The sequence below is a fragment of the Sinohyriopsis cumingii genome, chromosome 10 (genome assembly GCF_028554795.1).
Source record: "Sinohyriopsis cumingii isolate HCF-2022 chromosome 10, ASM2855479v2, whole genome shotgun sequence".
In the NCBI taxonomy this organism is placed as follows: domain Eukaryota; kingdom Metazoa; phylum Mollusca; class Bivalvia; order Unionida; family Unionidae; genus Sinohyriopsis; species Sinohyriopsis cumingii.
Window position 1 is genome coordinate 95,385,887 of NC_142970.1, and position 27,779 is coordinate 95,413,665.

At 33.9% G+C, this 27,779-nt stretch overlaps 1 protein-coding gene and 1 pseudogene across 2 annotated transcripts in view; both read left to right on the plus strand.

Annotated features, from left to right (window-relative positions):
- The first annotated feature begins 421 nt into the window (after window positions 1-421).
- The window catches only part of LOC149790607 (nephrocystin-3-like), a 129,222-nt gene continuing 101,864 nt past the window's right edge, over window positions 422-27,779 (plus strand). For both annotated transcript variants that reach the window (XM_089972710.1, XM_089972711.1), the window contains exons 1-8: window positions 422-1,153; window positions 12,698-12,954; window positions 15,856-16,138; window positions 20,896-21,040; window positions 22,345-22,494; window positions 23,561-23,694; window positions 26,375-26,473; window positions 27,579-27,664. In XM_089972710.1, coding sequence (XP_089828836.1) covers window positions 12,773-12,954; window positions 15,856-16,138; window positions 20,896-21,040; window positions 22,345-22,494; window positions 23,561-23,694; window positions 26,375-26,473; window positions 27,579-27,664 — 1,079 coding nt within the window. In that variant the 5' untranslated portion in view covers window positions 422-1,153; window positions 12,698-12,772. The remainder of the gene's footprint in view (window positions 1,154-12,697; window positions 12,955-15,855; window positions 16,139-20,895; window positions 21,041-22,344; window positions 22,495-23,560; window positions 23,695-26,374; window positions 26,474-27,578; window positions 27,665-27,779) is intronic.
- LOC149790608 (uncharacterized) lies at window positions 5,692-7,887 on the plus strand (annotated as a pseudogene).

Genomic DNA, 27,779 nt, shown 5'->3' on the forward strand with positions numbered 1-27,779 from the left:
ACGAATATTTTTCTCCCCTAAGACTGATATTTATTCTATAAAATAATTAATTTTCAACAAGTCATCTATTATATAAAAAATCTATAACGTAATATATACAGAGATGAGAGACGCATAATCATTTCTAAATCAATCTTGATAAACATGGTCAAGTACTTTAGCAGCTAGCCAGTCAGGAATTAGGTCATCATGGTTTTTCCAGAAAACACATGACCTATACTCCTATTGCATCAGTATGTTTACTTCTATATTGAACCATGTACATGTAATGTGTCCACTAAAATGGCCTCATCTTAAAGTTCAAACTCACATCTATGAAGAAAATTAGTATTTAATGTTCCTTAATAAATGACCCTCGCAATCTATAATCATCAAAATTAGCACACATAATATATATATATATATATATATATATATATATATATATATATATATATATATATATATATATATATATATAACAGTGGCCATGTAATACCTTCTCCACATGAACAAGGAACAATACCAGTATTAAAAACTTGTTTAAAATGCTACTAACAGTGGTGTGAAAAGTGGCATTTTTTCCTCGAAAAAGTCAATTCCTATCCCATCTGGACCGCAAGCCTTTTCAGATCTCAGTCGAAGTATACTGTGCTCAACTTCCTCTTCCGATAAAGGGTCATTTTTATAGTATGCGTAGACGATAATACCTAGGGTCCCAACCTTGACACTAGTATGGGATTAAAAACCACCATCGTCAACAACAGCAACAACGAAACTAATTATTCAGATATAAAGTAGGCTGCCTTGAGATCGCAAACAACTTAGACATCGAAATAGTTGGATCTTCATTGTTTACAACGGAAGAAAGTTACCCCTCCACTCTCAGTAGGATATAAATAGTAAATGGCTAAACCAAAATGAATTTGGTGGAGACAAACCTAAATGTAGTTATGCAGAACGGGATTAATGGAACAAATGAGAGCGGACGAACCGCCAATGACGGTTCCATACGAACTTAAGGCAAATTAAAAACAGTAATATGAGTTTTACTCGCCGCTAATATCATATCCGGATGTCAACAACGAAAATGGAGTGCAGTGTTGTTCTTGGCGTTCCTTCCCAAATTATAATTATAATTTTAATGGATTTGAAGCAGTTTAATTCACAATGAGTAGGTGTTATCTCCTTTGTTGTGACTAAATGGAAACTGTTAGTATTTTATTCCTGACAAACGCTGCTGAAATTATTTTGGTGGACCTAACAGTTGTCAGTATGCCAACACAATTTTACGTTAATACGTCCATGCTGATATTTTTGTTGTTTGGATATGACCCCAAGCAACATAAATTTCAGGGTTGATGTCTTATATTGTAGGACTATGAGAACACTGAAAATGTTAAAAGTTAAAGAGGTTCTTGCTAAGTTTTTAGCTGTTAGACATTCGTGTATCACTTTTGTATTCACACACCATCCTGTTTGTTTGTTCCTACCGATTTTAAAAACAGAAAGGATAAAGGATATGAAAATGTACAAAATATAGTAATTTCATTAATTTCTAAGTTATAACCTGATTATCACGAGGGGGTCACAAACTCTGTCAACATTTGTTTAGTTTAAGGTACTATAAAAAAAAATGTCTTTTTTTAAAAGATTGTAATTTACCCATTGTTGACAAGAAAACTGCAGATTTCCAAATATCAGAAATTTTGACCCCATACTATTTTTAGATTTCAACTTTTGATCAACTCTTTACATAATATGTTAGGGATTATGGGGGGGGGAACAATTATATAATAGTAAAACCATGGTAAATCAAAAAGAAAATATATTACTCCTTAAAAACTGCATATTTTAAAATACTTAAGCATATCATTAGGTACAATTTGGTAGCCTCAAACATCCTATAGATAATTTTCAGATTCTAGTTTTAGCTGGCCAAATCTATCCCATAGCCGCATCCGGTACAGTCATGTGCATTTGACGTAGGGCAACTCGAGTGACCTACAGTTCTTACATGAATAGAACATTTGTCGTTATAGATCACACAGATAGTAGTAAACAATAGTATGACAGCCCACAAGTACAAGAGTTGAACTGTACATTTTCATCAAGTATTTTTAACAATAAATGAGTATCTATTGCTTTGTGTTACTGCATCGTGACTCTCATCTTAACTCCATTTCTCCCCCCCCCCCCATATGAGTCTTTGTGACTGCATGGTAATGAATAATCCAAAAATAAACAAGTTAACTTGTCTAATTAGCAGCAAAAAATGAACACCAAAGGCAGCACATCACATTTTTTGCAGATTCCTCAAAGACTTGCCATTTGGTTAATAAATTAAATGGGAATGAATGTGAATCCCAAACCTGCTTATGATACATTCAGTTGGCTAAGGAATTTACTCTCTCTCTCTCTCTCTCTGTCTGTCTCTATTTCTCACTCTCTCTCTCTCCTTAGTTTGCTAACTCCTTGAACAAATTTGGATAGTAATGATGAGTTACACTTATCCTGCGATACATTTGCAATGGCCAGTTGCTACAGTACTATCAGCTGTGTGTAACTTCTTGGATTGGGCATGGGATCTGATTACCTTGGCATTGATGATGCTGTGTTTACCATTATGTATTCATCCACTATGAAATTAATTATATGCAACAAAGAGAATTTTTAGTCCTCATGTTTTCACTAGTATATAGCCTTGAAGAGTCATCTAAATACACATAGATTTGTACAAATTGTAATTCTGGTCATGTAAGAAAATCATCCACCCACCTCTTTCCTTTCAGAAATAGATCATCCAACTTTGTAAGTCCTATCCAGGACTGCGGACAGGGTAGGACAAATTAGAGGGGACCATAACAGTCAGGGGGTCCACCATTATTTTCATTTGTGATTCATTGGGACCTACTGGATAATTTTTCCTAGGGACCATAAATCCTGTCCGCTGCACTGGTCCTCTCTGATGCTTTTTGTGCTCATATCTACTTTTCTGTTTTAGGCAGGTTACTGAACTATTTACTTGTGATTTTTAAACACACTATTTCTGTGAAGGGTGTACAGGTGTCAAACCTCTACAAATTTATTTGAAACTTTCTTCACAAACATTGATTATGTTAATGACAATCGCTTAAAAGTTGCCCTACGTTGATTGCGCATGTATTAAATATTGGAGTGGAAAACCCCAGATTCGACTTCCTGAAAAAGGTCTATACCTTGCAATGCAACAAATAAAGCAGAAATCTAGTGCTGATGTAGAATGATGCTTTTCAGAAATTCAGCTAAGCTTTTATAATGTAATTCTATTGGTATGTTTATGCTAACCATACATTGTCAACCATGACAGATAACACAAGGTTCTCATAGTAATTAATTTTCCAAATAAGGCTTGTTGTACCATATTTGGATGTTCTGCAATATGTTCTTCAATGCATGCCCTATTTACTACAATTAGCAACCCCAGTCTAACATGGACAAGATGACAGTTTACCTAATAATCTGATGAAACTGTTGACCATGTGTAGAATTTTCATTACAGCATCAATACATGTCATCTGATTGAAACACATTTTATATATTGTAAAATCTCATAAAATTATCTATAATGTGCATGTTTTCTTTTTATATTTGACACTATATTAATGGATTTATTACTTTATAATCATCAAAAGTAACAGAGTTCACATGTCATTGGAAACAAGCATTGATCATGCCGTGGTCATGTGACACCTCTCTTCTTTATTACAAAATATGGGTTATTAAAACTTCATGAATATTCATGAAATTTTCAATCCAATTAGAGATGTAAACAATTCAGTCTGTGGTTGTAGCACATTCCTATGATATTCCTACACAAAGAAATAATCCCTCAAACTTTATGCAGATTTACCAAAAGTTTGGCAATTTAAATAAATGCATCATATATAATCAAATTTGGCATATTCCAAGCTTTATTTTGCTAGCAAATTTATATATCAGAAACATTTATAAACCAATCGCATTGAGCATTGAATTTGTAGAAAATTTGAATCTCCCCGTGTTGACATTGTCTGTCATATTTGAATTTTCTAACAGCTGATAACAATGTCGACTTTTCCACAATTGACTTATTATTAATTTCTTACAAACTGATGTGTCAGATGAGCATGTTAAGATGATTTTGTTTATAGTTTTTATTGTATGAACATTTGTTGTACAGTTTAGATAGTATACAGTCGCAAAATGAACACGCAAAACATAGATTTTTGTCCACTATAAATAGGCTTAAGTTGTCAATGCTGTAAATATCTGAACTGACAAACAGTCATCGGTTTTAAAATATGTTCAACCTTATATGCATTATGTTATTGCATTTGTTTACATTTTGAAATGGGACATTGTCTGATGAAATAATGATAAAAAAATCGCATCACTATCAGCCCACATTCAGCCCATATTTGACTACTAAAAAAACTGAACATTGTTTTGTGATGAAGCATTTCCAAAGGAAACTATTCAGCAGATGGAAAAGATCACAAAGTTTCAGTATGACAATTTTTTTTACTTTGATGAGTGTAGAAAATTAACTACATTCTCACTTAAAGTGAGTTCTTAAATTCCGAATGCATTGATAACATTTGATAGGATCAATAATGTTTTCAAAATACAAAACAAAAAAATACAAAGTTTGAAAGTGATAAAAAAAAATTTGCAGGTATATGATATTGAAATGTTAGTTCTAAGTGAAAGATGGCTGCACTCCCTGGTCCATTCTGCAAGGAGCTAAATATAACATCACAGGATTTAGAAGATGAAACCAACTTGAAATCCTATTCATGACCTAACGAATGGACTTGTACTTGAAATAAATTCATACATTGAACACCGTGGCAAAAACTCATATGCCTTGTTCAATATTATTTCAAAGTTGAACTCCAACTTTGAATGTGTGAATGTGAAATCTCATAAAACAAAAGTTAGTAGAGTATGTGAACAGAAAAAAAGACTTGTCACCTGGGTTTAAAAATGTAAAGGAACTAATGGGTGCCACAATAAGCCCATATTTGACCACTAAAAACACTGAACGTTGTTTTGTGATGAAGCAGTTCCAAATGAAACTATTCAGCAGATGCAAAATGAAAATTTAAGTGAAAATAATTTTTGTACTAAGAAGAAACATGTTGGTGTTCAAGTAAGTGGTAATCTTGTTAACAGTGATGACAATGATGATGAAATTCTGAATAAGGAAACTAACTTAAGTATTCAAATAAGAAACATTTGAAATAATGCCAAAAACTTCAGAAGAAAATTGCAGCAGATACTGAAAAGTTAGAAAACATTAAAAACAGGATTGGTCATTATTCCATGCGGAATGTAAATAAAAGAGATGAGACCTCAAAGAAACACTTGCATGCTTTGCATGACTTGAAACGATTAGTCAGCAGACAAGAGAACCAATTAAGAGGATGACTGAAGAATTGAAAGTGAATTAAAGCTTGAAATTGTGACTAATGAGAACCAAGCTTCAACCGACAAAATTACTGCATTGACAGAGGAAGTCGGAGTTATTTTTGAGAATAGAAAAAGTGAGAAATCAAAGCTCTTGTTCCATCATAAAAGCACAGTTATTTAAGAAATGAAATTAAAACTCTCCACTTAAAATTGAAACAAAGAGACTCTGTAATACCTGATGATGCTGAAAGAAGTGATACAAAATTTAACAACTGTGAAATGATTAGATCTCAAATACTAGATAAGGAGAAAAAAGTACAGAACTTGAAGAAGATGTTGATGAAATTATAAATGAAAATATAAAGACCAAAACTGAAGATGGGAGCTATAGCCATGAGGTTCATCTTTGTGTGATTGAACTGGTTGGGTTAGAAGTTGATGTTGAGAATGTGTCTCCAGTAATTCAGTCTATGTTATGACATATATTAGGAAAAAGTTTAGACAGCTCAGATTTGCCAAACCCAACAACCACTCAAGCATAAATAATGTTATGAAAAATGAGCTCGGTAAACTTCATGCAAACTTAGTCAAGGTAGAAACAGAAGATGAAGCAAGATTTGTGGCCTGGTCTTTAGAGAAATTATCTTACATAATGAGCAATAGAGCCAGCAATGATAAATTGGCCAGTAAGCTGTTAGATGAATAGCGTGATGATATTCTGAAAGACTTTGAAGGAGACAAGGGTATTGTTCATCATTTCTACTGTATGGCTCATGTGCTTCTTGGCTTTCATAGCTACACCAAACCCGGCATGAAAAAATTAGAAACCGAACTAGTTGATTCAGTGGAACCTGCTGGGCATGATGCTCTACCAGTGTTCCAGTGTTGGAGTAAAAAGGAAGCTGTCATTGAGCAGGTTGTTCGTACAACATCAGAAGTATTTGGGCCAGCTGGTGATCACGTTTGGAATACGGGACAGGTGGGATGCACACTGCATGGCAAGTGGTATTAAGTCAGTAATAGAAAATTACAGAGACAACAGGTTTCAATGCAGTTTTGAAAATTCGGCTGAAGTATTTATCCATAGACAGGACTTCATAAATGTTATTGAGACAGTGGACAATCCCAATCTGAAACTAAAATCTCTATTAACAGATTTAATGTCTGACATGGTCTGTGCATTTTTACAGTGCTTTGGTCTATTTTTCATGAAACTATCAGTACCATACTGGAATCTCATCACCACAGGCAAAGTAATATCTAGACCTTTCCACACATCTTCTGGAAATGAAACACTTCTTTGAACAGTGTATGGAAACACCCACTCATCTTCTGAACCAAAATGAAAATTGGTCACCAAACGACCCCTTGGATATTGGAAGGTCAATCATCATCAAAGGTTAACTGACTCAATGTGGTTAGCTGACTCTGTTTTCAATCAAAGAAGAGACCAGAGGTCAGTTGTTGAAGCCCATCATAACTGTAATCGACAAACAGCTGATAGACTCTTCTTGATGATGGAAAGTTCCATGTCGATGCTTAAATGATCAGTGAAATGGAAGAACTGAGAATAAATTTCATGCATGTTACTAATCTTGGATGTGAGCATCACTTTGGTGATCTGGACAGCAGTTAGAGGAGGCGACCTAGTGCATCAATGCACCACCATACATTTGTACAGTTGTTGAAACAGAACACAATTCCCATGATGAAATGGCTAAGTGAAATGTAGCCTGAAAATAGTCATGATATTGTGTTTTCGGCAAGAAAAGCTGATCGGGAAATGTGACAAGACCACATATCAACTGGAAAAAATGTTGTACCTGAAATTCACAAAGAAATGGTCACAAAGAAAGACAAAAAGGAAAGGCTCTGCTCTTGAAAGGGACAAAAAGAAATGGTGCAGAGTTTCAGACGATTCTGTGTCTTGTGACTTAGGTTATAAAGGATTTGATTAAACCACGTGTTCAGAGAAAATGAGTATGTGGCTATTGCATCCTGGTATCCTGGTATTGTTGAAAAATTAAAGGATGATAAAACAGCATGTGTTAAGTTCATAACACCATGTAGAAAGGAAGGGTACTTTCAGTGGCCTTTTAGGGTAGACAAACAAATTGTTGATAAGCAGTTTATTTTGACAAACAAGTTTATTCCCGATTGCCTAAATTCAGGTTGACAAAGGTTCATCAAAGAGTTCTCTGAATTGGAAAGCAGTATGAAAAATTTAAATGTGCATACTTGTAATAAAAGCATGACTAGGGCTGGAATATAAAATGTATGGTTATGCATAGATGTTAGTTTTATATATGCTTACGGTACATTTTATTGTCAGTTATTCTCTAGTTTTTAATATCTTTTTCTTCTATACAAGGAATTAGTGACATTGTTTAACATCACAGCATGTTTGAGATTAGATCTTGCAACATTGTTTTAATGACAGTTATGAATAAACATTGCATTTTTGTTGTTTTCAAAGTTGTTTTACATAGATATGAACTATTGCTATTGTGACATATTTGTATTAAGTTAAATGTCATAAAAGTTGCGAAATGTTTATATGCTTTTAATTTATAAATGAAAATATTTAAGTACGACAACAGATTTAATGAGAGCAATGAATTCAGCAGGAAAAATGCAATCAGAATATCAAATTTCATATTAATATCTCAACAAAAAAGAAAGTTATAACATTTTTTTTTATGGAAAGACCATTTTACATTGGTTTAATGACTGCCACATAATCTAAATACATTTATATCAGACACAAATTCTAGAAATTTGCAAACATTTTGGAACTTAAAAATTGCATGTTTTTTTCTAATAGAAATATTTTAAAACATTAAACTGTTTTGGAATGCTGTTAAACAGATCTATATGAAGAAATGAAGTGTTTGCAGTTATTTCAATATCACAAAAATGACTGGGGTTGCTACTACGATCTGTTTACATTTCCAAATAAGGATGAATGGTCCTTCTATGGTACAAAAAAAAAATTAATGCTGAAAATGATACTAGTTATTAGATGAACTAATATGGCAGATGGTCCAAAACAAAAAATATTGGATGAAGAAGTAAACACTATTTGACATGATGTATTTCTACAATGAAATTCAGCAGTTCTGGTATTAAATAAAGACTATTTAATTTCTTTCATTATATATTTATGGAATGTCTTCAAACTTTTTGACAATATGCTGAAAAAGCACCAGATGTGAATTAGTCCCAGCTCCTCCATTGATAAAGTGCTAACAGTTACGGATCACTACCATCTCACCTCTGTATGGTTTCAAGTCTCAGGCTAGGCCAATGTGGGTATGTGAGAAAGCTTGCCAGTAGCTTCTCGTGGGTTGGTGGTTCTTTATGGGGTTTTCCCTGGTTCTTCCTCTACCATTGATACTGGCCGCCATGTATAGCCTATCTTCTGCTGAAAAATGGCATTAAACTCTATAACAACAACACGGTCCATGAAGTAGGCATATTAATCCTAGTACTACATAGCGGTTATCTAAGGGTGCAAAGGGCTGATACGCTGAATCCACCTGCCAGATATAAAATTCATTGAAAGTAAAATACACAAGTGAGGTCATAAAGGTCATTCTTAATGGATAGCTATAATAAAAAAAAACATCAATACCTTACAAATCAGGAGAAGTTAATCACAAAAGAAGTTTATGCACCCCAACCCAAATTTATACATCATTTTTCATGTCCAAAGTTTGTTGTGGACACAAAGTGATGCTCATAGTGCAAATGCAACGCCTTGACCAAAGTGATAATTTTGAAAAACACGATGCTAAACAGCTTGATGCAGTTCAATATAATTGCCATCCAGGCTGTTCCTGAGATATTCTACTTTTCTTGAACAAGCATGTCTACAGTAATGTGTGGCAAAGTCTGCTTTTGTTTAGATTTAGGACAGTAAGTTTTTGATATTCAGGGTTCATGAAAGACTTGTCCTTCTAACAATGACCCTTACTTTAGATCATTGATGGGAAAAAAATCTTCCTTCATTGCACAAGTAAGGTGGATAAAAAAGACCCAAGCAAATAATGATTGAAGATTGTTATGGCCCATTTTTGACAGATGAATTGAGTGCATTGCAGAATAGAGTGACTGATTTTGTTGCCAAAAGAAGTATAAAACAGTTTCATTATCTTAGTCACCAACAAAGAGTACTTTTTCGACACCATTATTAAAATAAGTAAAGAGAGGAAAAAATCATTAGCAAGAATACTGCTGTTTTCATTTCCAAAGTAGTACACGGGGGGCGGGGGGGTAAAAATGTTGATGCAAATGTTGTCCAAATTAATTTTTAGAGGTTAATGTTTTTTAGGGCATGAAGAATTCAGATCGAAGTAAGAAAGTTCACTACAGGGTAAACTGATAATGATCACAGGTATTTGGGTCATGTAGTAATTAATTTGTACAATAAATAATCAATTTCCAAGCAATATATACTGAGTCAGACTATTATATGGTTTGCTTCAGCTTCCATGTATGCAAAAAACATTATCCTGCAACAACTAAATAATGCTGGAAAAGTGAATATTTTGTATCTAATTTAATAAATCCATGACACCATTGCCAGAGATAATGAGATGTGTTTGAATTTGTTGAATAAACAAGAAACAGGTAAGGATAAGTTTCCTAACTTTTTGACTTGGTATGGGCAGTAGGTTCCCATATTTTCCATTTCTGGAATGAACATTGGATGTTTTCATAAAATATGGTGGGTAGTTTGTATTGTGTGGGGCGCAAGGGACAGTTTTTATGCACAAATTTAATAACGCATTCACCAGCCTAGTTAAAAAATCATAAATAAAATATACTATTGATGTCAAAAAGGTCCAGAGAAGTCAGTGGCAGTACATAGCAAAAGAAAATTATGCACCCCAATTATGCATTTTTCATGTCTGAAGGTCATTTTTAACACCACATGATGTTCACAGCGCAAACACAAGCCCCTCTCATAGGTGATAATTCTGCAGAACATTGTGTACTAAACAGACTGATGCAATTGAAAATCATGGCCATCCAAGTTCTTTTTGAGATATTCTGCTTTCCCTGAACCCACTTGTTTACTACAATGGGGGGGGGGGGGGCTGGCTCTTCTTCCTAGCCTACTATTGGTATTTCACTATCTACATACTGCAGAAAAGCCATGGGTGGTGTACATGCCTAGCATCTTTTTCAAGAACAATACAAGCCCAAAACACAGAGTTCACAAATATATCCATATCTTTAATTAGTAAACAATAATAACTGAAAAAGTCACTCCATAGCCTTAAGTTAAGAAATTTGACAGTGGCCAATTATGAAAGTTTCCCCTGCCATCTTAATACTGTTTAATGCATGTCATAATGCATGTCACGGAATTAAACTCTTTTATTTATTGAATACATGTACTCGGGTTTCGTTTTTTGTGTACAACGATACCCGAGGGTGATTTATGTATTTTGTGTCATATTTCGAAGTAGTGAGTTAGGTTCATCCCATGCCGCACGTGCGAAGTGCTGTTGATGGGATGAACTGAATGCCTACAGTGCACAGACTGTGTATAAATACTGCACCGTATCTACATTTCTTTACAATATGGATAAGTCTTGTCAGCCGGCAGTCTGCTTCAAGGACTTGCACATCGTCAGCTGTAGAGCTGTCTAGTGTCGAATGTCTGGAGTTGTCCAGAGTGTCTAATGTCCAGTGTCGACTGATGTCTGGAGTGTCTAGTGTCTGGAGGGTCTAATGTCCTTAGTGTCTGATGTCTAGTGTCTAATGTCTGGAGTGTCTAGTGTCAAATGTCCAGGGTGTCCGGAGTATCTAATGTCCAGGATGTCCAGAGTGTCTAAAGTCCGGAGTGTCTAATGTCTGGAGGGCCTAATGTTCATAGTGTTTCGAAGTGTTCCAATTGTCCGGAGTCTGTAGCAGCTGTAAAGCTGAACTGTAACAGCCGTGGAGCTGAAACAAAGTGTACTGATGACGGAGTGTATCTCTTTACATGTAATTTGTTAGCCATGGGCTAATTTTGGGGTTCGTAAAACCCAGTGTATCTTTCGGGACTGTAAAGATAAGTTGCATATCTGTCCCTCTTTTTTTATCACCATAATTTCACTACCTGATTGAATACATTTTACTACACGAGTAAAATTTACATTGTTTACTACCTGAGTAAACTATATCCATCGTTTCATTGTCAAATCGTTGTGAACCATTCACCCGTTGTCTTTGTATTTGCTAAATTAATTTATTTGTAGTTTTCATCATTAAGTCTATGCGTTCTTATGTTAATTAATCCAATATTTGGATTATATATACATGCACATATTTCTATTTGATCATCCGTTATTAAACATTGTATTTATATCATCATCAAAAGTGTCCTGTTGTGAATCTGAAAATCCCACCCAGTGATCTTGTTACAATGCATAGCTGGCAAAATACCAGCTATTAATGAACTTGTTTTGCCATTACTTAATTTTCCTCTAACTCACTTTTCCCTGTTTTTCCATCGTTGTATCCTATTAGAACTTGAGGAAAAAGACACTTTGTCCACATTTTGAGCCCACCGTGGCCCAATTGTTATCAAGTACCTTTTTCACAAATGTCATGTTGGACACTCATAACATAGTGTAATATGCATAATGGGTTATAAGTATTTGATAGACGTACATGTATTTTTGATAAATACTTTTAAGACATTTTTGTAGGAATCATTTACTCGTTATCTGTATACTGGTCAGTTTTAATCTGGCAGTTGTCTAAAACAATTACATTCATGTTATTTCCAACAGAACTAATTGACTTCTTAATTTATGCATTTTTTGTTTTAATTTACATTATGTCTGAGTTTTACTTCATTTTTTTAATTATTTTTTTTTGATATTATTTGTTTACTAAAATGCTTAAAATGCATGTACATTTTTGGATGCTTTCCTTGTTTTCAAAGTTGAAGAGTGTGCCTCAGAATTAGTATTACAGAAATGTCCAGGTGCTTGAATTCAGATTTATGCATTGTTATTTGGTGTTTATATGTGGCTTGTTTGTTTTTATTTTATTGTTTGCTTATCTTTTAACAGTTTTGCAGCATTATATAATATCATTAATATCTACCTTCATAAATGTAGATATTTTGGTACTAATTATGTAATTTTGCTTCCAAAGAAAACTTCACAACATTTTGTATGTAAAACAATTCATGTTTGGTTAATCTTATCTTTTTTTGAAGTTTACTACAAGTACAATTACTGCATTTAAATGTTGTTTATATAAGTTATTGGTCCTTTTACAGTTTACTACAAATACAAGAACTATCTGAAGGACATGAATTATCAGTGCTGAACTGAAGTAACAACAGTTTGAAACCATGGGAACTGGTGGCTCATTTTTGCGTAACCCAGATGATGATGACATCTTGGGAAGTGACCTGAATGGTAGCAGCCATGGTGTCATCAAAAGGATACCAATTGAAATGAAGCCGAGGGGAAAGCTTGGACTACGGAGTGGTGTAGGGTCACTGGGAAAGAAACCTAAAGGAGGGAGTCTGCGGTAGTTACATATGAAAAATCATTTATTTTTCTCTTTAGACTTCTTTACATGAATCATTTTCACCTATACAGATTAGATGGTAACAATTCTTTGTCAGTTTTGTAAATCTTGTTTCTGCTGTTTAACATGTTTAGATTTTTTAACTCCATCTTTCCAAGAACTGGTATTTAAAAGTTTAAAGCAACCAACCATACATGTGGTTCATAAGTTAGAGTATTATTAGAGTTTAAAAGTTTGAAGCCTGCCAGCCATCGATGTGGTTCTTACAATCAGAGGTAATCAGAGCTTGAAAGATTGAAGTCTGTGAGCCATCCATGTGGTTCTTACAATCTGAGGTAATCAGAGCTTGAAAGATTGAAGTCTGTGAGCCATCCATGTGGTTCTTACAATCAGAGGTAATCAGAGCTTGAAAGATTGAAGTCTGTGAGCCATCCATGTGGTTCTTACAATCTGAGGTAATCAGAGCTTGAAAGTTTGAAGTCTTTGAGCCATCGATGTGGTTCTTACAATCTGAGGTAATCAGAGCTTGAAAGATTGAAGTCTGTGAGCCATCGATATGGTTCTTACAATCTGAGGTAATCAGAGCTTGAAAGATTGAAGTCTGTGAGCCATCGATATGGTTCTTACAATCAGAGGTAATCAAAGCTTGAAAGATTTAAGTCTGTGAGCCATTGATGTGGTTCTTACAATCAGAGGTTATCAGAGTTTCATTAGCATTAATCCATTAAGACAACAGAATAGGACTTGGCTCTTTTGGGGTAAAAGCACTAATCTGTTGCAGTTTAATCTTTGATCAAGGGCTGCTGTATACATATAGCTGAATTGACTGTATGAACCAAACTAAAAATGCTTTCTGCAAGGGCATACAAAAATAACCATGACTTAACCTCCCAAATCTAAGTTGGACAATTCAGTCTCTTGGACAGTCTCATAACTGCTCAGTTTCCTGTGTGTTATTTTTACCTATGTGGTATTTTTACCAGTTTTTATTGCATACTTGATCGATTGTTTTATTTTTCAGTATGAACTATTCTCAGAATATTTGGTTGCATTAAAGTTTGGATATTTCCTGATTGTCTCCCTTTTCTTCATTATGTTTACCTAAAACTTCAAGCTTTCAGGAGTAGCATTTCAGCAAGCAATCAGTGATTATTTTTGGAAGATTGTAAAAAGTCCAGCCAACTTTGTGTCAATGATTATTTTTGGAAGATTTTCAAAAGTCCAGCCCACATTGAGTCAGTGATTATTTTTGGAAGATTTTAAAAAAGTCCAGCCCACATTGAGTCAGTGATTATTTTTGGAAGATTTTATAAAGTACAGACCACACTGAGTCAGTGATTATTTTTGAAAGATTTTAAAAAAGTCCAGCCCATATTGAGTCAGTGATTATTTTTGGAAGATTTTTAAAAAGTGCAGACCACATTGAGTCAATGATTATTTTTGGAAGATTTTAAAAAGTCCAACCCACGTTGAGTCAGTAAGTATTTTTGAAGGTTAAAAAATGTCTTACCCACATTGAGTCACATGACAATAAATGGAATAATAAATCATCAATTCAGAATTCAGAGTGTTCAAGGCCTGTATCCTTTAAATTTATTTAGCAAGAAACTCAAAATACAGCTCATGAACCCAAAGTTAGATGTAATAATTGGACCTTATCTCCATTTCTTGACATTTATAAAATTTGTAGAGGAGCCAGATGTTTCTGAATATTCCATGGCTCATATTTCATATAGAGTTTGACTTGCAGAAAACATAGCCAGGACAGAAGCTGAAAGTTTTAAAAGAATTTTACTTTGATGGTACAGGGTTTTACAAGATTGAAGTTTAGGTATCATGCTTTGTGATGCTAATCTTCAGCAAACATCATGAAACAACTGATCAAGAACATTGTAGGCCACCTAATTCAAGCCCTATTTTGATTGTTTCAACAGAGACAGTGATTAATAGAAATTGTGAATGAATCTGCTATTGCTCTAAAAAAAAAGGGGGGGGGGGCACAAATGCATGCCCATATGCAAACTGCATAGCCTCAGAAAGCTGCTGTATAATGCCACATCATATTCATTCAGTAACAATCAAGGAAAGATTCCATCCATCTATCCATCTATCTTCTCCCTAAAATATTTATTAAATGTCGGGGCGAAAATTCATGAGACCTTTTGTTTACACCATTCACCCTATGGTTACTGTCTGTAGAATAGATGGCGCAAACCTCAGCTTCCATCCCTGAGGTCCCTTAGTGGGTTGGTCAAAGATCAGATTGGCGCAAACCTCATTTCCCATCCCTATCATCCCTGGGGGCTGGTCAGAGGTCACATTGGGGCAGACTTTAACTTCCATCCCTGGGGTATCATGGAAGGTTGGTCAAAGGTCACATTGGGACAAGCCTCTGCTCCCATCCATGGGGTCCCCTGGAGGGTGAGTTAAAGGTCAGATGTACGAAAGGTTAACTGACAACTACACTTTTTAATATTTTCTAATAAAATCATATATGCAGTCAGAGCAGGAGGACAAGCCATATATTTGACCTAATTTGCATGTTAAACCTTGGGTCACTGGGGGTGAGGGTTAGTGACATTAGAATATGTTAAACAGTTATGGGATTCATGATGGACATTCTCTTTTACTAAATATAGTATGTATTACTAATAATTGTACAAACTTTATAGTAAAAATGAATTTAGTAGTAAGGTACAGATCCACTGTCCTATTAGTGCAGTATTATGTCAGAGGAAGCAACTTAGTATAAATGAAGATTATTTAAAGCTGTATATTAATGATTGTAGAATGACCACAGATATCAATACTCAGGATTCTATTCTATTATTTTGTTTATTAGTATCACTTCATTCTCTCCAATCCGTCAGTATTTTTAATACTTTGTATATCTATTATTAGATCTGCACTCTCAATAGACTTGGAAAATCCAGAAGTCGAGAGGATAAGAAAGGATTTTGAGATGTACCGTTTAAACAAAGAGAACGAAATCGCCAATATGCAGAAGAAAGAACAAAAGCTTGAGACAGAGAATAAAAGGTTACGAGCAGAGCTCCTTGTGCTTCAGAAAACGTGTAATAATATGCGGCAAGAACGTGATGCAGCTGTGGAAGAAAAATACCAGGCTTTAACAAGAGCTGCTGCATTTGAACATGACAGAGATAAAATACAAAGAATGTTTAAGGTAATTCTATTTTTTATACACTGGGACCTGATATATAAAACAGATGTGGATTTTGTACAGTTCTGAATATAACGAAGTATAATATGTTCTCACTTGTAAGTTTGGTCCAACTGCTATCATCATGGTCCCAAATCTTCCGTCACAATATCTTAGTGGTCCAACTGCTATCATTAATGTCCCAAATTGTCTGTCACAATATCTTATTGGTCCAACTGCTATCACCATGGTCCCAAATCTTCTGTCACAATATCTTAGTGGTCCAACTGCTATCATCATGGTCCCAAATCTTCTGTCACAATATCTTATTGTCTGTACAATTTCAATGCGTTGATTCTAATTGTTTTCACTGTAAAAGCTGGTTTTTTTTAAATTATATGCTGTACAATTTCAGTGTGTTGATTCTAATTGTTTTCACTGTAAAAGCCTGGGGTTTTTTAATATATGCTGTACAGTTTCAATGTGTTGATTCTAATTGTTTTCACTGTAAAAGCTGTTTTTTTTTAAATATATGCTGTACAATTTCAGTGTGTTGATTCTAATTGTTTTCACTGTAAAAGCTGGAGTTTTTTTTTAATATATGCTGTACAATTTCAATGTTGATTTTAATTGTTTTTACTGTAAAAGCTTTTTTTTAAAAATATATGCTTTACAGTTTCAATGTGTTGATTCTAATTGTTTTCACTGTAAAAGCTGGGTTTTTTTTAAATATATGCTGTACAATTTCAATGTGTTGATTCTAATTGTTTTCACTGTAAAAGCTGGGTTTTTTTTAAATATATGCTGTACAATTTCAGTGTGTTGATTCTAATTGTTTTCACTGTAAAAGCTGGGTTTTTTAAATATATGCTGTACAATTTCAATGTGTTGATTCTATTTGTTTTCACTGTAAAAGCTGGGTTTTTTAAATATATGCTGTACAGTTTCAATGTGTTGATTCTATTTGTTTTCACTGTAAAAGCTGGGTTTTTTAAATATATGCTGTACAGTTTCAATAGTATTGCACCAGGTGGAAAGCAGACTAAGTATTCTTAATGTTTTCCAAGATTCATTTGCAAATTACTCTTTCTTGAAATTGTAATGTCTTTGAACCTCCAGTTGAGATTAGAAATGCCCACTTTATTTCCTTCTTCCAAACCCAATATATCCAGTGGCTTCAGAGATGCAGCTAAAATAAATAAATTCCTTTGCATGAGGGCATCAAGGTAGATTAGTTCTTAGCTAATTGTATTACCCTCTTTAAATATAGTCCTTATTATTATTATTATTATTATAGCTTTTGAAGTCAAACCTTAATCATAATTAAATAGAAATATGCAGTAGTTGGCTAGGGTCTTTTTCATTAATTCATTGATAAAATATAATAACCAAAAGCTGCATTATGGAAAAATTATGGTTGAAACTCTTTACTTAATTGCTCTGACACAAGTTTTCATCGCAGGATAATACTATGGGGGGGGGGCGGAATTAATACATGGTCTAGAAATTGAGTTAACTTTGATGATATAAAAATAGAAATTCTTCACTCCCAAAGTAGGGAGTTTCAAGAATAATCCTTTGAACCTCCAACCAGATCATGGAGTCCCACCCCCAGTGAAAGAATATGTTCCGAGCTATACTTTACACAGTACAACAGTTTAACATATTTTGTTCATTTTTGGTATTAAATAAAAGCAAAACAGATTTGTAATATATTATTGCAGACAGATTTTCTCAATCTGCATTGGACAGGTGGAGAAAGGATAAAACTACACTGTTCTGTATTTGATGTACATGAGCTGAACTGTTTTGTCGCAATAGAGTGATGTTTTAATTAGATGTGTATATATGCTTTGCAAAGAAAACAAATTGAGAGAGGGGCAGATGCACAAACAGACAGTTAGGTCATTTTAGCATTGTAAATGTGTGAATCCTTATATTTACAATTAATTTAATAGTTATTTATTACCAAGATAAAAAAAGACTGACATATGGAAAAACTAGGTTACAACTTTAATTATCTGTTTCCTTTCCAGAAAGCAACAGACATTAAATTTTCATTTATTTTACTTCATTGCACTTATTATTACCATGAAATCATCAAAAGTTAATTTTCTCTGTATCATATCAACCTCTGTGTGTCAGTACTATTCTGTTTACTCGTTCAGCCCCAATCCCGCCTGTAGGTGTGATGAGGCTGTACCCTACTTTCGAGCTCTGCAGCATCAAGGTCATTTAAGATACACCAAAGTGGGTGGTATTACAAAAAAGCAGACAGGTATAGCTCTACAATGATATCAAATGATGTGGACGTACTAGTTGCACTACAAAATACAGAGGGAAAACCTAATTTTTTTTACCCATTTTTTTTTCTCACCCAAAATTAACCCGTGGTCAGAATCCAATTTTGTGTCTAGATTTTAGACTTTTGCCCTCAGATCTAAGGCAGACCAGTCTGAACTGCACACAGACAGGTGAACCTTTGCAAAAAGTCAGATAAGGTGGGCATTTGGAATAAAGAGTGGTCTTGATACAAATACGATGGGTCTGTTAAGCAAAAAAAAAAAAAAAAGAACTCCACATTTTACTTTTCTGCTCATACGCGAGCAAAATAACCAATAGAAAACAATGTTTCAAACACAACTAGGCATTAGACCAATGGAAAATCTCTTGGAAGTCGATGTATTAGGATGTATTTAGAAATAGCCCCCAAAATGTGTTTCCTACTTGCATTTCAGGTGAAAACAACAAAAACCTCCCGGGCTTAATGAGTTAAACATGTCAGCACAGGGACTTTTTCCATTATTTCATTTTGATGCACTTTGGAACTGCTGACTTTTGGTTAAATTTTGATCCCACCAATCAGCATTGTTGCCATTTTCTCCAAAGCAATCCTCCTTGCTACATGATCTGAATTATTTTCATCTTGTCTTGGGTAAATGCATAAAATATCGAATTAGTAAATTAATTAATAAAAGAGTTAATCTTTCTGCACTCTGCACATACTTTCCTTCATATTACTCCCATTGTATTTTTATTTACCTCTGTCATTTACCTTATCAGCATTGTTCTCAAGTCACGTCCAAGATTTCTCTCACATTTCAGGTGAGCTAATTATTTGAAATTTCAAAAGAATTTTGCAAAGAAAAGTAACTCATGACTGCTTTGAATGCTCAAAAGATGACATAAGTAATCCATATTGTTATGTGTTTAGGTTCAAATAAACAGTAACACAAGAAAGAGTGAAAACAACAAGCTTTGGAAAATATAACAAATAATTTATTTCCCTGGAAAAATACTGTTAAAATAATTTTAAAAAATGAGAACTTACGCCTTCCAGAATCAAATCCAAAATTAATACAAGAATAATCCACGAGTACAGTTTTTGCAGTCCTAATATTGAAATGTTCTAATGATTTCAAGTTTGACTTATGCTGTAGCCTGTACTGTGTTGGCATCTACAGTTCCTTGTACAAACACAATAATTTATCCTCCGGTCTTGGAAATCCAAACAGAATTTTCAATAAATGTCTTTGTTTAAGAATTCTGTATGAATTCAATAATATTTACGGCAAAACTAATTAATCTTTTAGGTCCAAATAATTTGGAGAAAAATTAACTAATAACTCAAAATCTCATAAGTTCATTTCTGGTCACAGCAGAAGAAAACAACTTGACATCAAGTGTTTAAAAGCCCTGGACTCTGAGATCTCTCTCTCTCTCTGTGTAAACTTCACTATTAATACTAAGTATTTCGCAATTTCAGAAATGCCTAATTGCAAAATAGATGATGATGTGATCATGTTGACATGTAAAAGTCACATAGCTCCTGTATGTCCTTGATAAGAATCAATCATTTTACTCCTTGAAAAAAGTTGTTTACTTTACCCTCAATCAAGGCCAGGAACTAAGCCAAAAAGAGAAACAATTGTTTCTATTATTAGGTATTTATAGAAACATTTAGGTCAAACTGAATTTTCTGGAAAATATCAAATTCCTTGTAAACAAAATTACATTATATTGACATGTAAAGAAAATAAAAAGATTCCAAAACCCCACAAACAATCAAATCAAATACAACTTAAATATGAATTAAATCTAATATATGTAACACTATCTAAATAATTGGCAAATTTACAACTCACTCGGCTCGAGGGTCAGCAAAGTTTTCAATAAAGATAGCAGTTGATCTTCATTTCATCTTTGGGAAGCCATATAATATTCAACATCCCATGATAATCCCTAATTTGTAATTATGTGTTGCACTGCTGAGGAATTACGTACTGCAATTAGGACATTATTATACACCTGTTTCAACATCAGTGCTTGTACTAACTGGTTGCAGTCAGTTGATCAGTGCTTGAAAAGGTCTCAGTTTGAAGACAATGCCCCTTTTTTGTAGTATATTTTTATTAATACTTAAAAAAAAAGGCAAAAGGAATCCTGTGAAAATATCCTGCATCCTAAAGACTCAAGGGAGTTAAAACCTTTATCCAGGCAGGTGATTGCTGCTTCATAGAGCCACACATTTTTGACAAATGAAATCCTTATAATCACTTCTTCAACAGTGACTGCAGAAACATTAGCTGATTCAACATTAGGGTTGTATGCCTTAAGTCATTTCTAAATCATATAAATTTTATCTTGTTACAAAACATAGTGTACTACAGATACATGTTTCTTATGATCATAATTGGTGTACCTTTCTAATGGAAATAAATTTGATTCATGCCACTTCCAACTCATGAAATCTATAAATGAAATAATTTATTTTTATATAGATCTTCCGTGAAACCAAAGAAGGAGAGCTTCAAGCTCTTTTGCGAGCACGGCGAGAGCTGGAGAACAAGTTGACGAAGATTGCACATGGTTATTTCTCTGATGAGAATGACACTGCATCTAGAACTGGGCTTGAAGGACCTTTAGGTAGCAAACTTTACAAAATGGAGAAGAAGCAAATATGATTTTACGGTCAGCTCTAGTTACAGAGACAGTATTGTACAGTTGAGATCTGTTACAATGACAGTATTGTACAGTTGAGTTTGTTACATAGACAATACTGTACTGTCAAGTCTTGCTACAATGACAGTATTGTAGTCAAGTCTTGTGACAATGACAGTATTGTACAGACAAGTCTTGTTACAATGACACTATTGTAGAGACATGTCTTGTTACAATGTCAGTATTGTACAGTTGAGTTTTGTTACAATGACAATATTGTACAGTTGAGTTTTGTTACAATGACAATATTGTACAGTTGAGTTTTGTTACAATGACAATATTGTACAGTTGAGTTTTGTTACACAGACAATACTGTATCATCAAGACCTGTTACAATAAGATTATTTTAGTCCAATCTTATGACAATGGCAGTATTGTTGTCAAGTCTTGTTACAATGAAAATATTGTACAGAAACGTCTTGTGACAATGAGCATGTTTGTTTCCAGCCATTTTGTTTTTGTAATTTACTGTATACACTTGCTTAGAAGTGGTATCCAACTGCAAACAACAGAGACCCAGATCTGCAATCACATAACATGGTGGTCTGTGTTGTTTGTTCTACTGTTTTTTTTTCTGTAGATACCTTTAAAATTGTAGAGAAAAGATTCCTACATTTATTCTATATTTACTTTCAGAAAAGGATAAGGGTCATTGGCAGTTATTGTCTGTCGGTGCCAATTTATACATTGTTCTCTATTATTTTGAGTTTACAGTTAAGTTTTGCAATGAAATAAGTGAGCCAAAGATGCAACAAAAATATGCTGTGTTTTACATTAGTACATCATCAAGAAAGGTGAAGTTTCTGTAAATTGTCACTTTATTAAAAATTCTTCTTAAACAACTGAATTTGAAAATCTAGTGTAAGATTGGACCAAGACAAATATAAAATCTTTTTTAAATTATAATAGATATTTTATGATTCATTTTGTTTTCTGTGGCTTAAAATTCCAGAGTGGGCTGGTTGTAGAACATGTATGAAAACTTTGACTTAAAATTCCAACTGGACTGGTTTTAGAAAATATTTAAAAAAATTTAAGGTTTTAAGATGTGACAAATGCAGGTGTCAGAAAGAAGTACATGTCCCAAGAAATATATTTTTTAATGGATGGTTTATTATCTAGAGTTTTTGCAATTTACCAGGTTTTGATAATAATATGTCCATATCTTAAAATATATTTATGCATAGTTATCTTGAATGGTTTTACAACCACTTTCTTGTTACTTGCAGGTAACTCTAACCCAGGAGGAGATTGGTGGACAGCAATCGAGAGTGAACCATCACTGGGGAGTTCTGCACACCTACACACTACATTAAGGGGTCCAGAGTTTGCTCACAGTATGATGGAAATGGAGGGACCCTTTACAAATGTTCACAAAGGTTTATGGGAGGAGTGTTTTCTTCCTTACCTGCATTAGTTAACTGATACAAAGGCTTTTGTTCCATGTTTCTAATAACAGTGGTCTTAGTGGTTGTATCCAGTGTTAAGATTTATGTATGAAGGTTTTTAAAGCACATGCCACTGTTTTTGTAGAAATCTTTTTCTTAGAATGATTCAGCATGATGATTATACTCAGCAAAATAGAAAAAGAAGTACAGTAAAACCTGTCATGATAGACTACCTCTCTTGAGAGACCATTATTTTTTGACAGAAGGGGTGGTCCTTCAAGACAGGTTGTACTGTAGTAGTTACATAATATAATTATATAAATAATTTTTTTAATTATATTGTTAATATTGTTCAAATGCTGAAAACATGTGGTGTCCAGTTGATAATATTAGCACACAATCATCTCTGGTTTTTATTATTTCCTGCAAATCTATATAAGTTTCTCTTTATTCTTTAAACTAAATGCATAGTAAAATTTAAAGTATTTTGGAAAATATGGCTTGTAGACTAGTACTTGATCCGTTGTTTTATTATCACATCAGGCTATAAGTCACAGTGAGCATATGGCATTGTCCAGCATCTAGTGTGCATTGTTTGTTAGCTATTGTGTCACAGTTGCTATTTTTAACTTTTTTTGTCTCTAAATGTTTTATAGGGTTAGGTATTATCTCCAAGTATCTAAATTTGTAAGGCTTTGTACTTATGTAGTTAACATGCAGATTGACCTTATAGCCCATCCACTGCATATCCTTATTCATTCTTTAAAAATCTCATATTTTACCTAGTCCAGATCTTTTTTAAAAATAAAACATAATGCAGTTATCATCATTATTTTAAAAATCTAAACAGTTTTATGGAACATAACTGTTTTTGGTCAAACCAAAAAATTGAAGTTTGGGTCTCAGTGCATAGACTGTAAATTATATGTTCCCTAGAAAGATGTATTTGTAAATTAAATCCTAAATAATTTGTAAATTAACGTGACTTAAGTCCGAGATCAATTGTACAGGAAAGTGAAATAAATCTTTGATCATTTGCTCATTTTGCTCATTTCAGAGGATTGGAGTACAGCCCTAGCAAATCTGACACAAATCGTACCTACCATTCCTGAGCATGCTTTAAGCAGTATGCTGAGATTGTACATCTCTGCTCCACGAGACTGTCAGGCTGAAGTTGACATATTCACTAAGGTTTGTATATACATTTCCCTGTCTCTTTGTGATTTGAGATGTCCACAATGAAATAATGGCCCTTTTCATAGTAATGCTGCAACAATTTAATTTATTCCTCAACTGTCTGTTCCACTGTCTGTCTGTAAACTTCAACTTCAATCTGTAAACAAGCATACTTGGGTTTACTTTGTCAAAGGTTACATATATAGTAGCATAGGTACTGTTGACATGGTGGACAATTATGGAGATAGTCACATATAATGTGTTCTTACATTATAATACCACAAAATCCTGCTTTGTAAAACAATCAACTGCCAAAATATCTTAGTCAGCAATGTCAGGACCACTTGGGAATCATGTAGTTTGAGTTATTGTCCCATGTGTCTTTCACATGAATGATGTCTGCACTTGATGTCACATGAATGATGTCTGCACTTTTTTGTTAGTGTGACTAGTCCCATAAATTTTGATGGCTTACCATGTGTCACAGGATGGATTTATTTTGGCTGTTGTTAAGGCACAATAACAGATTTAGTTTAAACCAAGGGGTCAGTGAAGGCATCTAACAATGATAATTGTTTTTTTTAAATTTCGATAGAGATAGCCAACTCCAAATGATGGGGTCAGTGCAGGTATTTAACAATGATAGTTTTACTATTTATTATTACGTACTAACTCTAAGCATGAATATGATCAGAAAAAATTATAAGCAAATTCTGTGTCTTATCCATGTAGAATATACTGCCAACCCAGTCCTCTAAATTATCTTTGGATATGAGACGTAGAGGAAATGGATTAATAACCACCTGAACAGTTGATGAACTTATAATTCCTAACGAAGAAAATCAATGCCACCCCAACGGTTTTGGTATAAGGGCCTAAAACTAGGGAAAGCAGGACAAAATAATCCTATGGCCTAAGCAGTGATTGACTAGGCAAAAAAGAGAGACTTGCATTCAGCAAGCAGGCTGACCATACTGACTGGTCTTGTAGCTTTTCTGGAGCAGCAGAATTGAGAACTTCCTGTACAAGCTAATCAGAAAGAGTCTTAAAGAACAAGAGGGAATTAAAACTAGTAAAGGAGGAGTGTATAAGTTTTCATGATATGGTTTGCAAGGTGAGTCAGACTGACATTGTGTAAGTTACATGACACACAATAGCTGGGTCATTATGGTCATTAATCTGAAGATGTGCATAGCAGTAAATCACTTTGCTCATGCAATTATTTTTAAAAGTTATTGCCTATTTTGCCTTGTAGCTGAATGCAGTGTATGGCTAAATCTTGCAAACACAATTAGTCTCACTGTTTTCATTAGATTTCCATGAAACTTAGTAGTATCTATTAAGATCATCATTTGAGGTTTATGAAAATAAATCAAATTTATAAACAAGAATAGATAGACAGGAGCACCTAATTAAATTTGTACAGTATAGCCACCACACACCTTCATAGGAAAATGCCAGTGGACTAGATATTTTTTTATATTGCATATCAGTCAGTTTGTTTTACTTTACACTCCTGTATTGGTATGTACACTTTCCATTGACCAGTACAGATATGCCTTCTGTTTTCAAATGCTTCATAATTATCACTTTGTCTTACATTAACAATTACAGGTTGCCTATTTGCATGTTTTCCTTATCAACCCTTATATTTACTGGCCTTGCAATGTTGCAGTTTCCCTTGTTAGCCTTCCAACATTGTTGGCCTCACAATTTACATTTGCTTCACTAGACTTCCAGATTACTGCCCTTGCAGTATTGCACCTGCCCTTGCAATGTAACTCTAGCCCTTGCAAGCAAAAATAAAAATAAGCACTGCCCTTGCAATGTAACACTAGCCCTTGCAAGCAAAAATAAAAATAAGCACTGCCCTTGCAATGTAACACTAACCCTTGCAAGCAAAAATAAAAATAAGCACTGCCCTTGCAAGCAAAAATACAAATAAGCATTGCCCTTTCAATGCAACAAATGCCTATGTAAGCAGAATTATAAATGGGCGCTGCCCTTGCAATGTAACACCTGCCCTTCAGTACTTCTTGTCAATATGATCAGATGAATTCAGCCAAATGAATACTATACTTGGGTATTGTAGTCATTATTCTATATATATAAAAAAGATCTGGTAGCTTTTGTATTATTTGTAATTGTTAAATAACTTACTGCTGAATCCATGTGTACATTAGCATTACTTTTCTGAAGTACTAGATGCAAACATATAATGAATATTCTTTTTATTTGGACCGCTCCGGTGGCCTAGTGGTTAGAGCGTCGACCTCGGATTTGGAAAGTTGTGGGTTCAGTCCCTGGCCAAGTCATGCTAAAGACTTACAAAAACGGTACTAACAGCTGCCTCACTTGGCACTCAGCATTAAGAGGTTAGCGTTAGGACTAGTTGGCCTGGTGTCAGGATAATGTGACAGGGTGGGATGATACCTCAGTGCTAGACATCACTATAAACTGCCACACTGCAGACATCATAACGATATGACTGAAGAATTGTTAAAAGTTACGTTAAAAATCCAAATCACACACACATGCACACTTTTTATTTGCTGATTTATTTTTTTATTAATTTATTAGTGTACAATGACACTATTTTATTTTCTACATATTGCTTCTCCATCATAAAACTAGATTATGTTAATGTATCACAAATCCTTGTGTAATATTGCTGATGAAAAGTATTATTTTACAGGATTACCGCAGTAAACTGAATGGCCTGTGTGAAAATGAAGGTAGAAGTTTATTACTGGTTCATATGCATCTAGAAGATGATGAAAATTTATCCAGTCTAGTAAGTAGCATTTTTCACACCCCTGCCAAAAACAAATTTTATTTCTTCTCAGTAACTTTCTAAGGACTTCATGAACTGAAATCAGATGTTATTGTTAGCTTTATGTTATGACAGCCTTAGTCAAGTTTTTGATTTTCCCCATTTTCTTTGGACCATATCTTACAAAGAAATTTGCCTTGCATATTGAACCAAGCTTTCTTTAATTCTACCATACTCACTGGTCAATTTGTGTTTTGCACACGTTTCTTTAAAGGCGTCGTAATGGCTGGTAAATCTGTTTTTTTGGAAATGTTTCTTGTCATCCTCAACTTAAGGTTTCTAGATTATGATTTAAGATCATACCTTTTTATATCTCTGCATGTATTTAAGTGGTTTGACACCATGTAGATATTTATTGTACTTTAACTCTGCCAGTGAAACACCTAATACAGTCTGTAAGTCAAATTTTGATTTGATGTCTATTAAGTGCTTTTGAAGTGAACAGAATGGCAAAATTCCAGACTCCAACAGACAATAAAAAAATATTTTTAAATAAAAATGTACTGCTATTCAGTCTAGTCCTGGGAAATGGGTTATCCATTGCAATTTTAGATCTTCATGAAAGTATTTTGTTTTCATCAGTATAAAACAAAATCTTTCATCACTTAAGCTCTTCATCTTTGACAGTTTTATGACCTTGTTGATTAATATCTTCATTCATGGAAATTACTTGTAACCAGTATATCTCCAGAAACATTTAATGTAGCCTGGTGCAATATGGCCCCAACACTATCTTTCAGACATAGGTATTCCTTGTAAGGAATTTGTCTCCTTTGGTAATATTTTTAACATAGTTATGGTCCTTGTTGATTAATTTTAGATCTTCACATTGGTAGTTGCCCATCAAATTATTATCATAGTTTTGGAATGCTTCAACAAACTTTGATATAATTTGGCATTCTGATTTTTCTAATTATACAAAAGTGATTATAAAGACAAATGGTGTCATTTAATTCATTTTGGACGAAGTCATTATATTGTTGGAATACATTTTGTGTCCATGCATGGCCCTTTGTAACTCTCAATCATTTTAGTTTACCCTCTGAGTGATGTTCTAAATTTGCAGGCCTTAGAACATCAGCAGAAAGCTAGAAAACACCAGTTGGAAAGGTCCTCCATCTTCCTTGCCTTTCTTGGAGACAATACCAATAAGTGAGTAGTACATGGTCTCATATTTTATTTTTGTTTTAATAAATCATCACAAAGCAGGTAAAATAAACCCTGGGTCACAATCAGACATTTAAGTTTAAATTAGTAAAGTAGAACT